This window comes from Schistocerca gregaria, chromosome 3 (assembly GCF_023897955.1).
Source record: "Schistocerca gregaria isolate iqSchGreg1 chromosome 3, iqSchGreg1.2, whole genome shotgun sequence".
Taxonomy (NCBI): domain Eukaryota; kingdom Metazoa; phylum Arthropoda; class Insecta; order Orthoptera; family Acrididae; genus Schistocerca; species Schistocerca gregaria.
This window is the reverse complement of record NC_064922.1, coordinates 194,764,636-194,778,606: the sequence shown is the minus strand read 5'-3', so window position 1 is coordinate 194,778,606 and position 13,971 is coordinate 194,764,636. Positions and strand designations below refer to the sequence as shown.

At 42.6% G+C, this 13,971-nt stretch overlaps 1 protein-coding gene across 2 annotated transcripts in view; it reads right to left on the bottom strand.

Annotated features, from left to right (window-relative positions):
* Positions 1-13,971, bottom strand: part of LOC126353887 (ATP-dependent RNA helicase SUV3 homolog, mitochondrial) — a 79,432-nt gene that overhangs the window by 29,417 nt on the left and 36,044 nt on the right. For both annotated transcript variants that reach the window (XM_050003091.1, XM_050003090.1), the window contains exons 9-10: positions 3,669-3,848; positions 3,420-3,568 (exon numbers count right to left, since the gene is read on the bottom strand). In XM_050003091.1, coding sequence (XP_049859048.1) covers positions 3,420-3,568; positions 3,669-3,848 — 329 coding nt within the window. The remainder of the gene's footprint in view (positions 1-3,419; positions 3,569-3,668; positions 3,849-13,971) is intronic.

Here is a 13,971-nt window from a genome sequence, read left to right as displayed (position 1 = left end):
AACAGAAGGTTTTTTGATTTAACTAAGGCATTTGATTGTATTGATCACAAAATATTACTCTGGAAGTTGGACCAACGCGGAATATGAGCTGTATCTCACAATTGGTTCACTTCTTACTTCAGCAACAGACAGCACAAGGTCATTGTTCACAATGTTGATAATGGCTGTGATGTGGGGTACGGTCAAGTGGGGGCTGCCACAGGGATCAGCATTGGGGCCACCATTGTTCGTTATTTATATAAATGATATGCCCTCTAGTAATACGGGTAACTCTAAAATATTCATGCTTACTGATAACACTAGCTTGGTAGTAAAGGATCTTGTGTGCAACATTGGCTCGGTTTCAGATAGTGCAGTATATGACCTAAGTTCATAGTTAGTAGAAAATAAACTAACGCTAAATCACAGTAAGGCACAGTTTTTACAGTTTCTAACACACAATTCAACAAAACCTGACGTTTTAATTTCGCAGAATGGGCATATGATTAGTGAAACTGAACAGTTCAAATTTCTTGGTGTTCACATGGACAGTAAGTTGTCCTGGAAAGCCCACATTCAGGATCTTGTTCAAAGACTTAATACTGCCATTTTTACTATTCGAACGGAACCTGAAGTGAGTGATCGTTTGACACGAAAATTAGTCGACTTTGCTTATTTTCATTACCTTATGTTGAATGATATTATATTTTGGGGTAACTATTTCCATTCTAAAAGGATATTTTTGGCTCAGAAACGAGCGGTTTGGACAATAAGTGGTATAACTTCACCAACTTCTTGTCGACCCCTGTTCACGATTCTGGGTATTTTGACAATGGCCTCTCAATATATATATTCCTTACTGTCATTTATTGTTAACAATATTAGCTTATTCCCAAGAATAAGCAGCTTTCACTTGGTTAATACCCGGCAGAAATCAAACCTGCATTTGGATCGGACTTCCTTAACTCCTGTGCAGAAAGGTGTGCAGTATACGGCTGCATCAATTTTCAAAAAGCTAGTACTCAAACTCAAAAATCTTAGCAGTAATCCACACGCTTTTAAATTGAAACTGAAGAGTTTCCTCATGGGTCACTCCCTCTAATCTGTCGAGGAGTTCCTTGAAAAATTAAGCTGGTTCTTGTTGTATTGTTGACTGCGTTTACTTAAGATTACGGCTTGACTTTTTTCAGGTTCATAAACATTTATTTTTCTGTTACTACTTTTATGTTGTAATTTCATGTACTGACACGTTCTATGACCTTGGAAATTTAAAGAGAGAGAGAGAGAGAGAGAGAGAGAGAGAGAGAGAGAGAGAGAGAGAGAGAGAGAGAGAGAGAGAGAAAGCACAATTCACCAGTAGACGCCATGATAGATGGACCTGCAAGTATAAAAGGAGGTGGAGAGTATTGTGTTGTCAGTAGAGAAGCAGGAAAGGCCAGGCAGAAGAGCTCAGTGACTTTAAATGTGGACTACGCACTGGACATCACCTGTAGAACAAACCCATCTAGACCTGGTAAAAAGACATGGACCATGAATTCCAGATTACTACCAGCAGTTCAAATAGCAGAATGGCTGTGTGTACAGAGTTAAAAAGAATGGTGCACAACTGTCGATCAGCTCGTCATAAGTCTCACAATTCTGTAGTCAAGGCTAAGTGACACTTAATGTGGTGTACAGAGAGACATCTCTGGACAGTGGATGACTACAAATGAGTGATTTGGAGTGATCATGGTAACCTGATGGAGGAGTTTAGGTTTGATGAATGCAAGGAGAATGTTACCTGACATAGTGCCAGCAGTAAAGTAGACAGGAGGTTGTGTTATGGAATGGGGGTGTTTTTCATAGTTAGGGTGAGGTTTTCTTACAGCACTTAAGAAAATGCTAAACATAGAAGGATATTGATACATCTTACTGCATACAGTAAAGGAACAGTTCGCACTTTATGACAGTTTGTATAAGCATGACAATGCACCCTGCCATACAGGAGCATGTGTAAGGCAATGTTGTTCTCCATAGAGAACACCATTTCTGAAATGGTCTCACCCACCGAGGTGCCTCTACAGTCTCATTTCCTTCATGTATGCTGAACCCTTTACAATTTACACTGCAATATGGGAGCCATGTTGTTTTTTGTATTTCCCTTATCCTTCCGCTAATTTGGGGGACATGACTGAAGGAGGATTGGCTGAGGGACTGGGTGCTTCTGTTAGATATGCTTCATAGTTCACAGTGTCTGTTAAAGTGTCATCAGACATGTCAGATAAAACTACAGCTTAATAGTCTGACGTCTTTGGACTCAAGTCTATTAGGTTTTTGTATGATGCTAACTTGCTCACTTTAATTTCCTGAATCTTCCTCTGCTACAAATATATGGGACAACCTTGACTCCCAGACTGGCTGGATCTCACCACAATTAAAACACAAAGCTGCCATTGGAGGTGCTGAACAGTCCAAAGCTCAAGAGCCTCATCACATTCACCAAACCAGTATCAAGCCAATTAAAACTGAGTTATCAGAGGTTCTTGCCATTTGGCATGACCTAGGAGATGTGTGGCTTATCAGATACTGAGGACATAGTGAGCATCACCCCCTATTTATAATGGAATTATCCATATTATAGCACTGTCATGTCACGAACTTTTTGTTTTCACTGATCAACAATCCTCTGCTTTTTATTGGTTTAAAAATGTCAAATTTATTAATTCAAAGGTCTGACATGAAGAGGAATGAATCCACCAACAACTTCCATTTATTATTCACATATGGGAAATAAGGATGTATCAAGTAATAGCAATACAGTGTATCACTGAGAGGTGTAATGTGTGATCATACATGTGACTACTGTTTAATTTGAGACAAGACTACTAAATTCAGGGTAACTGTATGGGACAATATAAATGAAACACTGAAAAGAGAGGATCCGATAAACGCTGAAGTTTTGCACAGTTTCAGTTGACAACACAATAGGCTGACAGGATAAGCAGTAACAAGCCTCAAAATATTCAGATTCAAAAGGCGAGTTTTTGATCAAAACATCTAGGGCTGAATTTAATGAATCATGGGTTAATTATAATCAAGTAAAGTATGTGTATTAATTTAGTAAGATATACATTTGCATGGTGGACAAATATATAATATCTAAATATCTCATTTTTGTTTTAAACATTTAACTTAGTTAAAATAAAAAAAATTAAATAAACCTTCCTGTTGGCATTTGGTTTTGCTAAAGTAAAGTACAATATGACTGGTTACATACGCAAACTGATTAAAACCTGTTTTTCATTTCGAAAATTATCATCAAATACTGATTGTGATTTTCTCGGACTCATCTGATAACAAAGCACATAAAAAAATTACTAAAGCTCAACTAAATTAAAAATTAATGCTATGATGACACATTTATATTTACATCTCATGACCGCAGTTATTGTTTAACTTACCTAAGCCACAAATAAAGATCTAAGACATCAAATACTGCTTCCAAGTGAACCAAATCTATAATAGTCTTTGGTTTCATAACTGGCCATCCAATATTTCGACACAGCCAGTCAAATGTTAGAGGTTCATTTCTACTATACTGCCTTGCAAACTGAAAAAAAACACATTTATTTCATATGTAATTGAACTCTCTTTAAAAACACATCTTCACAAAGAAAACTGCAAGAAATAGGAAGTTATGTTTGGCGTACCTTGAGGAACATTGTGCACACAAAAGGCATCTTCTTGTTTATTGGAGCACAGCAAAAAACATACCGTGCACGGAGCGGAAGAGGAACATGCTGTATCATGTCTGCCAGGAACTTGAAATCTTCCACATTGCACATGAAGTACAAAGAATCATCCACAGTTGACAGTGTTACAAATATATCCTGGTGAGACAATAAGGGAAACTTAGTAGTTCATGGGTTCACTCTCCACACACTGAACCTAAAATCTAACACAATTTCGTTTCATTATATATAATGTCCAAGAAATATTAATTTATTGAATTACTTATAAAAAATGAAGTGACAGCATATTTTATAAATCTTCTGCACTGTAGGATCTTTATCCTGCTTCTGAACTCTAAAAACCTCAAAGAATATTACAGAAAGAATACACGATATTGGCACTAATACAAGCTGCACCCTGAAATTTGATGAGGAAAAAAAAAGAGAGAAATTAAATGGAGAAATATTTATATCACATTAGCCATTTACAAAAGCTGTTCAAAATATGGTCGCTCTTAACCACATTTTTTAATGCTGTACTGTAAATTACACACAGAAATATAATCCTTCTAGTTCCAGTCTTCACAGTTAACTACACTACTGGTACTTGTTTCATCATTTTTTCTCACTCTCCTCCCAAAGAGTGTTGTTCTTGCTACCATCCAGTCCACAAGACATGGAGCACTTCTTGAATGCTCTATTTACAGAATCTTGTGATACTGTGGGCCATAAAGAGAGAATCCACTCACATGTAAGGCTAACTCACAGAATTTTAATCTTGCCAGCTGAAGTCAGTGCATGACCTGCTTCTAAAAAACAATTGGAAAAGTGTATTTAACAAATGGTCATTAAATTATTTGTTTACACTCATATCAAGTACCTGTAGTTTTGGAGCCACACTTCTAAATATAATGAATAAGTCTATTTTAAATAAAGTGACTATGTTCTTTACCTCAGGTGTGAGGTGACCTTTTAAAGTTATCCAAATGCATAATTTTCTTACCAGGTTTGTGATTCCAAGCAGTAGCTAGTGCACACGTAATTAATTCTGTTGTCATCCAGCCTTTTTCTTGGCAAAGAATCACAAATGTCTTAGGAACATTTTTATTGGCCAAATTATAAGCTTCAGAATAAAGTGTGTGTGTGTGTGTGTGTGTGTGTGTGTGTAAAGGGGGGGGGGGGGGGTGCCAGAAGGGGTGGAGCACGTTTCCTTCCCCTGCAACAGCTGATAGCATAATAGTAATTCTTTGTTTTTGTTTCTAGTTGTTCTTAATGATATACATATTTTCCATTTATGGTTCACTGTTACATTCCAGAATGAAATTTTCAATCTGCAGTGGAATGTGTGCAGTTATGAAACTACCTGGGAGATTAAAACTGTGTGCCAGACTGAAACTCGGACTCGGGACCTTTGCCTTTCATGGGCAAGTGCTCTACTTACTGAGCTACCTAATCACAACTCATGACCCATCCTCACAGCTTTACTTCTGCTTAAGTTTCATATCAACACACTCTCTGCTGCAGAGTGAAAATTTCATTCTGGATACATCCTCCAGGCTGTGGCTAAGCCATGTCTCCACAACAGCCTTTCTTCCAGGAGCACTAGTTCTGCAAGGATCACAGGAGAGCTTCTGTGAAGTTTGGAAGGCAGAAGACGAGATACTGGCGGAGGTAAAGCTGTGAGGACGGGGCATGACTCATGCTTGGGTAGCTCAGATGGTAGAGCACTTGCCCGCGAACGGGAAAGGTCCCAATTTCGAGTCTTGGTCTGGCAAGCAGTTTTCCGGCACACAGTTTTACTCTGCCAGGAAGTTTCATATCAGCACACACTCTGCAGCAGAGTGAAAATTTTCACTCTGGAAACATTTCCCAGGCTAAGACTAAGCCATGTGGCCCCAATATCCTTTCTTCCAGAAGAGCTAGTCCTGCAAGTTTCGCAGGAGAACTTCCGTGGAGTTTGGAAGGTAGGAGACGAGGTACTGGAAGAAGTAAAGTTGTGGGGACGGGTTGTGGGGTGTGCTTGCAGCAATGCCATAAGTTTCCCCAAGCAGGATTCCCTGATTTCCAGACAAGTTTTAGCATTTTCCCCTTACAAATTTTGAAATCTCAAGCATGGGTAAAGATATAAGTTGACAAAAAAAAAGTAAGGACTTCCAAATTTCTCCTCCATTTTGTTTTGTTTTGTTTTAGGGTGCAAAAACAACTATGGTCAAAACTGTGAAACACAAAAACAAAGAGAGGAGTTAAAAATGACATGTCAATCCCCAACGATGGAAGAGAAGGCAGGTAATAATGGGGATGTGGAGAAAGGTCTATAAAATACGCAACAGAGACGTGGAGGTCCAGAACTAAAAATTAAATGGTCTTTGCCATATTGCTACTATGCCACTGGGAGAGGCTTAACAATCTGGAGCTTATTCTATGAAGGGAGGACCAGCGGCAATGCCACCTAACAGGTGGCAACACAGAGATCATCAGTAAGAACTAGTGGGCTGAGGTATGAGGTCTGCCGCCTTTGCAGCAGCATCAGCAGCCTAGTTTCCTATCAGAGCGACATGACCAGGGACCCACATAAACACTACAGTGCTTTGTCAAGAGTGAGCAATTGAAAGCTTTCTCAGACCCAATGCACTAAGGGATGGACGGTGTACAGTGCACAGAGGCTTTGAAGGGTGCCGAGAGAGTCTGGGCAGATGACACAATTGAAAACACTGTTGCCAGATGTACACTGTGGCCTGATACAGAGCGAAGGACTCTGCTGTAAATACTGCCTCTGTGCCTCTAGAGGAACGGAAGGTTCCAAATGATTGGAAAAGAGCACAGGTAGTCCCAGTCTTCAAGGAGGGTCGTCAAGCAGATGCGCAAAACTATAGAACTATATCTCTGATATCGATCTGTCGTAGAAGTTAGAACATGTTTTTTCCTCGAGTATCATGTCGTTTTTGAAAACCCAGAATCTACTCTGTAGGAATCAACATGGATTCCGGAAACAGCGATCGTGGGAGACCAAACTCGCTTTATTTGTTGATGAGACCCAGAAAATATTAGATACAGGCTTCCAGGTAGATGCTATTTTCCTTGACTTCCGGAAGGCGTTCGATACAGTTCCGCACTGTCGCCTGATAAACAAAGTAAGAGCCTAGGGAATATCAGACCAGCTGTGTGGCTGGATTGAAGAGTTTTTAGCAAACAGAACACAGCATGTTGTTATCAATGGAGAGATGTCTACAGGCATTCAAGTAACCTCTGGCATGCCACAGGGGAGTGTTATGGGACCATTGCTTATCACAATATAGATAAATGACCTAGTAGATAGTGTCGGAAGTTCCATGCGGCTTTTCGCGGATGATACTGTAGTATACAGAGAAGTTGCAGCATTAGAAAATTGTAGCGAAATGCAGGAAGATCTGTAGCGGATAGGCACTTGGTGCAGGGTGTGGTAACTGACCCTTAACATAGACAAATGTAATGTATTGCGAATACATAGAAAGAAGGATCCTTTATTGTATGATTATATGATAGCGGAACAAACACTGGTAGCAGTTACTTCTGTAAAATATCTGGGAGTATGCGTGCGGAACAATTTGAAGTGGAATGATCATATAAAATTAATTGTTGGTAAGGCGGGTGCCAGGTTGAGATTCATTAGGAGATTTCTTAGAAAATGTAGTCCATCAACATAGGAGGTGGCTTACAAAACACTTGTTCGACCTATACTTGAGTATTGCTCATCAGTGTGGGATCTGTACCAGATCGGGTTGAGGGAGGAGATAGAGAAGATCCAAAGAAGAGCGGCACGTTTCGTCACAGGGTTATTTGGTAACCGTGATAGCGTTACGGAAATGTTTAGCAAACTCAAGTGGCAGACTCTGCAAGAGAGGCGCTCTGCATCGCGGGTAACTTGCTCGCCAGGTTTCGAGAGGGTGCGTTTCTGGATGAGGTATCGAATATATTGCTTCCCCTACTTATACCTCCCGAGGAGATCACGAATGTAAAATTAGAGAGATTCATGCACGCATGGAGGCTCTCAGACAGTCGTTCTTCCTGCGAACCATACGGGCCTGGAACAGAAAAGGGAGGTAATGACAGTGGCACGTAAAGTGCCCTCCACCACACACCGTTAGGTGGCTTGCAGAGTATATATGTAGATGTAGATGTAGATGTACTGAGCAGTGTGCCGGAAGCCGATACCAAAAAACGTCAGCGCAAATGACAAAGGCACACCTGACACCATGGTCAGTCTGAGAGCCATCAGTGTACACAAAGGTACTATTGCAAAACTCCATGTGAACATCATGAAACTGGAGGCGATAGAGCAAGCCTTGTGTAGTGTCCTTAGGAAGCAAATAAAAGCCAAGGTGAACATGGGCCACACACTACGCCAAGGTGGTGAAGAGATCACACCCACCGGGTAAGCTGCAGGGACTGTGAAGGTAATCTGCCAAAACAAGAGCCGAATGTGAACTCTGCGGGGTAACAGAGAAGAGGGACGAGCCCCATAATGGTGATCAAAGGAATCATTGAAGAACGAGGTATAGGATGGGTGGTCACGCATGGCAGACAAATGGCATACATATCTGCTGAGGAGAAAGTCACAGCAGTAGGACAGTGGTAGTTTGGCAGCTTCTGCATACAGATTCTCAACCAGGTTAGTGTACAAGGTGCCAGTGGCCAAACGGATGCCACAATGGTGGATAGTATTGAGACGGCATAAGAGGGACGAATATGCAGTTACATAAACAAAGCAGCCATAATCTGGTTTTGAATGGACATGGAATCTGTACAAATGAAGGAGAGTGGTTCGATCAGTACCCCAGGAAGTACCATTGAGGACACATAGGACATTGAGGTACGACATACAGTAGCAGGATGCCAGGAAATACATGTGGGAGTACTAAGAGTTTCCTATCGAGCAAGAGTCCCAGGAATTTTGTAGTTTCAACGAACAGAGGAGGAACAGGTCATATTCATACAAACAATTTTGTCAATGAAAAAACGAAAGCCAGTATCGATGATCCATTAGTAAAGATGATTGAGAGGTCACTGAAGACGCTACTTGATGACACACTTCAGTGAAGAACTCCAATTGATGGCAAAATCGTCAACAAAAAGGGAGTTGGAGGTGCCTGGTGGGAGACAGGCTATTACAGAGGTAATGGCAATAGCAAAGAGGACGACACTCAGGACTGAACCCTGAGGCACACTGTTTTCCTAGGTAAAGGTGTCTGACAAGGCAGAACCCACACATACCTTGAAAACTCAGTCTTTTAAAAATTCCTCAAGGAAATGGGGCAGGTGGCCACAGAAGCCCTACGTGTAGAGAGTACGAAGGATACCAGTCCTCCAGCAGGTGTCGTAGGCTTTCTCCAACTTGAAAAACAAGGCTATGGTCTGGGATTTCCACAGGAAACCATTCAAGATATGTGTCAACAAAGTAACGAGATGGTCAACTGCAGAAAGGCATACTCAAAATACACACAGTGCAGTGGTTAGAAAATTGCGAGACTTGAGCCACCATATCAGCCGAGCACGAATCATACATTTCATCACCTAGCAAACATTGCTTGTGAGAGAGGTGGGGTGGTAGCTAGAAGGAAGATGTTTGTCCTTACCGGGCTTAGGTGTGGGTATGACAGTGGCTTCACACCAGAATCTGGGAAACGTGCCCTCTGCTCAGATGTGGTTGAACCTATGAAGAAGAAAGTGCTTGCCCACAAGAGAATGGTACTGTAACATCTGAATGTTAACAGCGTCTGGCCTCGGGGCAGAGGATAGGGATGAAGTGAGAACATTAGATAGCTACCTCATACTAAATGTGGCACTGTAACAAACACGATTCTGAGAAGGGAAGGGTATTGCTTATGCCTCCTCTGCTCTTTTCCTGAGGAGGAAGGCATGGAGATATTGGGAGGAGCTGAAAATTTCCACAAATTGATGGCCTAGGGTGATGGAGATAGCAATAGGGTCTACGACAAAATCGTCTGCTACTGTCAGGCCGGAAACTGGGGAATGGATATTGGTCCCAAGGAGCCATCAGAGGTTGGCCCACATGATGGAAGAAGGGGTGGAACTGTGAAAAGAACTAGTGAATGAAATCCAGCTAGCTTTCTTGTTATCCCGAAGACCGCAACGACACTGTGTACGCATCTGTTTATAATGAATGCCACCGTAGGATGATGGTTAAAAACGCAGAGAGCACGTCTCCACGCACAAATTGTGTCGCAGTACGCCTCAGTCCACCAAGGGACCAAGACACGGCGTGGTAAAGAGGAAGTGTGAGGAATGGACTGTTCTGAAATAGTAAGGATAACATATGTAAGATATTCCACCCTGTCATCACAAATGGGGAAATCATGTTCGTTGAAGGTCGTCAGGGAGGAGTAAAGACACCAGTTGGCCCTAGTAAGCTGCCATTTGGGTGTGCAAGGAGGTGGGATAGGAGTCAGCAAACAGATAGCACATGGGAAATGGTCAGTCAAGCAGGTGTTAGAAAGAACGGACCACTCAAGACTATGGGCAAGATGGGCAGTGCAGAAGGATAAGTCCAAATGGGAATAGGTGTGTGAGGGGTCTGAAAGGAATGTAGGTGCTCCTGTGTTAAGGCAGTAAAAGTTAATTTGATTAAGGTCAGTCAAAACCGCACCACTCAAACAGGTTCTGGGAGAACCCCAAATGGGATGGTGCTTATTAAAGCCACCATGCAGCAGAAATGGGTGAGGCAGCTGCCCAATAAGCTGGTGACAACGAATGACGGAGGAAAGTAAATGGTACACAGGGAAAAGATTAAGTGAGGAAGGAAAAGGCGAACTGCAAAGCCTGAAAGTCGGTAGTCAGGGAGATGGGTTGACTATGAATATCATCCCATATGAACAGCATGACACACCAATGAGATGGAATGCCAACCTCGGGCGGAACGTCAAAACAGATCAGGAAGAAATGCGAAAGCTCAAAGCAGCCGTGAGGACGCAATTTTGTTTCCTGAAGGCAGAGTACAAGTGGACGCTGTGATTCTAAAAGCAACCATAAATCCTCTTTGCCTGATCATAGGCTGTGAACCTTCCATTGGAGGAGAGTCATTATAAGGAAAAAAATGAAGGGGCGTCACCTCGGCAGCTGCCGAGTGCCAGCCTCCGAAGACTCGCTGCTACAGGACACAGAGGCAGGAGGATCCTGCTCCATGAGATCCACAGAAGTATCGGCCTGTGGAGTCCAATGCAGAGAAATGGTTGGTGGTGCACACTGGCAACACAGAGGCTATCCGGGTGAAGGTGTTACAAAGCAACTTCGAGCCGGCAAAGGAGAAGACCATTTTACTTTTCCTATGTTGGACTTCTTTGAGCCTTTCCGGTTATCAGAGGAAGATTCAAGTGTTGGTTGACTGGAGGGATATAGGAAATTTTCAAGGGAGAATTTCTTCTGTCCTTTCCAGCCTGCTGGTTGTGTTGCTGGTGACTTCACTCCATGAGGCAAGAGTTTGACGGCTTGCTGCACAGCTGGATGAGAGGACTATACTGCTACCATGACAATGGGCAATTTCACAATCTCAGAGCTGAATTTGGGGTTGCACGTCTGCATTGCCATGTCCTTCATGGAGCAAGATGTAGCAGTACAGTCCTGTAAATGCCAGATGGAAGAACACAGGGTTTGCAACTAGTGAATAACTTGCAAGTGACCAGGTAAGGAACTTTTTCCTTTACCCAGATCTACTGGACAGCCAGCTCATCGAGATACACGGGACAATCTCGAGTCGAGGCAGCATGTCACCACTGCAGTTGATACAGCATGAAAAAGGAGGTGGACAATTGCCCTCGTGCACATCCCTACCACAGGTTACACATTTGGCCAGGTGTCAGCAAGACATTCGAGTGTGGTTGAAACAATGAACTGGTAACAGTGAATTGGGTTTGGAATGTACGGTCAGACTGTAAGAACCTCACAGTATGCTTCGATTTTGGACAAAAGAACCACTCTATCAAAGGTGAGAAAAAAAAGAGCACGTGGGCACTAAGGAGCCATCTAACTTTTTCATCACCCAATGGATGGCAATGACACCCTGATCAGAGAGGTATGCTTGGATTTCGGCCTTGCTCAGATTGTGGAGCAGCCTTGTGTAAATAACAGCATGGGAAGAATTCAGTGTTCTATGGGCCTCAACACGAAAAGGATAGCTGTGAAGAAGCGAAGTGGCAGGCAGGTGTTGTACTTGAGAATCAGAAGTAGTCTCCAAAAGCAAAGTGCTATTCTGTAAATGAGAGCAGGATTTCACAGGGCTGGCAAATTGCATCAATACCATTATGAATAATAAATGGATTTACCTTTGCAAAAGACTGACTGCTTTCAGTATGTGAAACCCCATGACAAACCACGGTGCAGCTGGGAGGGCCTTTGAATTGTTAGCCTCATTTCACTTACATTTTGTAGACATTGATTGTGAGGAAATCCCCCCCACAATTGTCAGCATCTCTGACGGCTTGCTCCTTCCAACTGGGGGACCCCTTCACAAGAGGGCACACCTACCTTAGATGACTGTTCACACCTCAGGTCACACCTCCCAAACACTTGACAGAGGGACTAATTGGCAATTTGGGGAAGTAGCAGCTCAGGCAATCGCCTCTCCCTGGGCTTGGCCTGTGTCAGGGGGGATATGCAAACCCCCACCTACAGACCCGGGACTGGGAATTACACATTACCCACTCACCTGTTACGCATCAGACATGTGGCCCAGCCCTCAGGAGCACATAGGGGGTAAGAAGAAAAAAGAGGAGCCTCAAACGCTGATGCAAAGGTAGGATAGGATAAGGTAAACTAAGAAAGGAAAAAGGAACAAAAAACAGTGGTGAGTCAGTTCTTATGTCAGCTACGGACAGTGCAGGACATTCCCAAAACCACCTCAGACATGTTTCCCAAGGGAGGGGAAAAAGAATAGCAAGAGTATAGACATGCAGCACAGAAGGGAGAAGATGCTGCAACGGCTGGGGCCCATGGAAGATTTCTCCCCCGTGTGAGCAAAAATCATGAGTACTAACATCAACATCTTTCGTAATGAAGTGTTTTTGGACAGAGAAAGCAAGGCAAATAGTAATGTGTTTCATTAAGACCACTGTTGTTATTTTATTTCAATAAAGTAAAACACATTTGTTACAAAAATATGCATTTCCTTTGAGTCGCAAGACAAATTTAAAATACCTTCACTGATTTTAGAAATAGCCTCAGAAAAAAGTAGGCCTCTTGAAAGAAGTGTATGAAGCGGGAAACAGTTGTGTAACCCAACACTATAGGTGAGCAACAATAAAATGTTGGTTTCACTATGTTCTTATTGCCAGTTATTAATCACCATGACATGTCTACAGGTATTGTCTGATTCTTCTTTCGAGAAACATCTTAGAACATAGTGTACAAACCACCAGTGACAATTTTTAATATACAAATTATTTTCAATGTCTCAAAATGCAGTAGAATAAATAAAATGTCTGTAAAATGCTGCACTGCCAGTGGCCTCTGGGCTGCTGAGGAGCACTGCAGTCCTGGGTCCTTGGGTAAACCATGAAAATCTGCCACATTATGCCACACACACACACACCCAGACTGCAGGCAGATTGGTGAGACTAGATCCAATGCAAAGGGCTTTCACATTAATGGGAAATAATGGGCTTCAGATCAGTTAGAGATACCCACAGAAATGGGTTGCGGTTTCAGCCTGTCGTGGAAGTCCACTCGGGTGGTCAGCTATTTACATGTCAGAGACACTACATTGGTGGTGGTGGTGGTGGTGGTGGTGGTGGTGGTGGTTGTTGGGATGTTTAAGGGGGACTAAACAGCTAAGGTCATCAGTCCCCCCTATATTGATGAAATTAGATCACGTTGATCAGTCCATGCAACAGATAATTTGTGCAAATACTCTTAGAATCAATACTAATGAGGATAGGCAGCAACTCATCGTAAAGATGATCACTTAGTCGCAGACAGGTACGTAGAAAAGACAATCACACTCGCAGAACTAAATTTTCAGCCATAGCCTTTGTCAGGAAACAAGAACACACACAGATTCACACAGTCCCTCAGACACAGCTCATGCATGCATGAATGAATGCTATCTCTGGCGGCTGTGACAATAATCTCTTGCCTCTCATCGGCAGTTGCTAGGCTAGTGGCAGCAAGTGGTGGCATCACTGACTGCAAGCTGAGAGTGACAGTAATAGGAAAGGGAGAAGCAGTAAAAATTAGGGAGCAGAAAAATGGCACACATACTCAGCTCTGCCCAGCCAGTGACAACATGCGACAT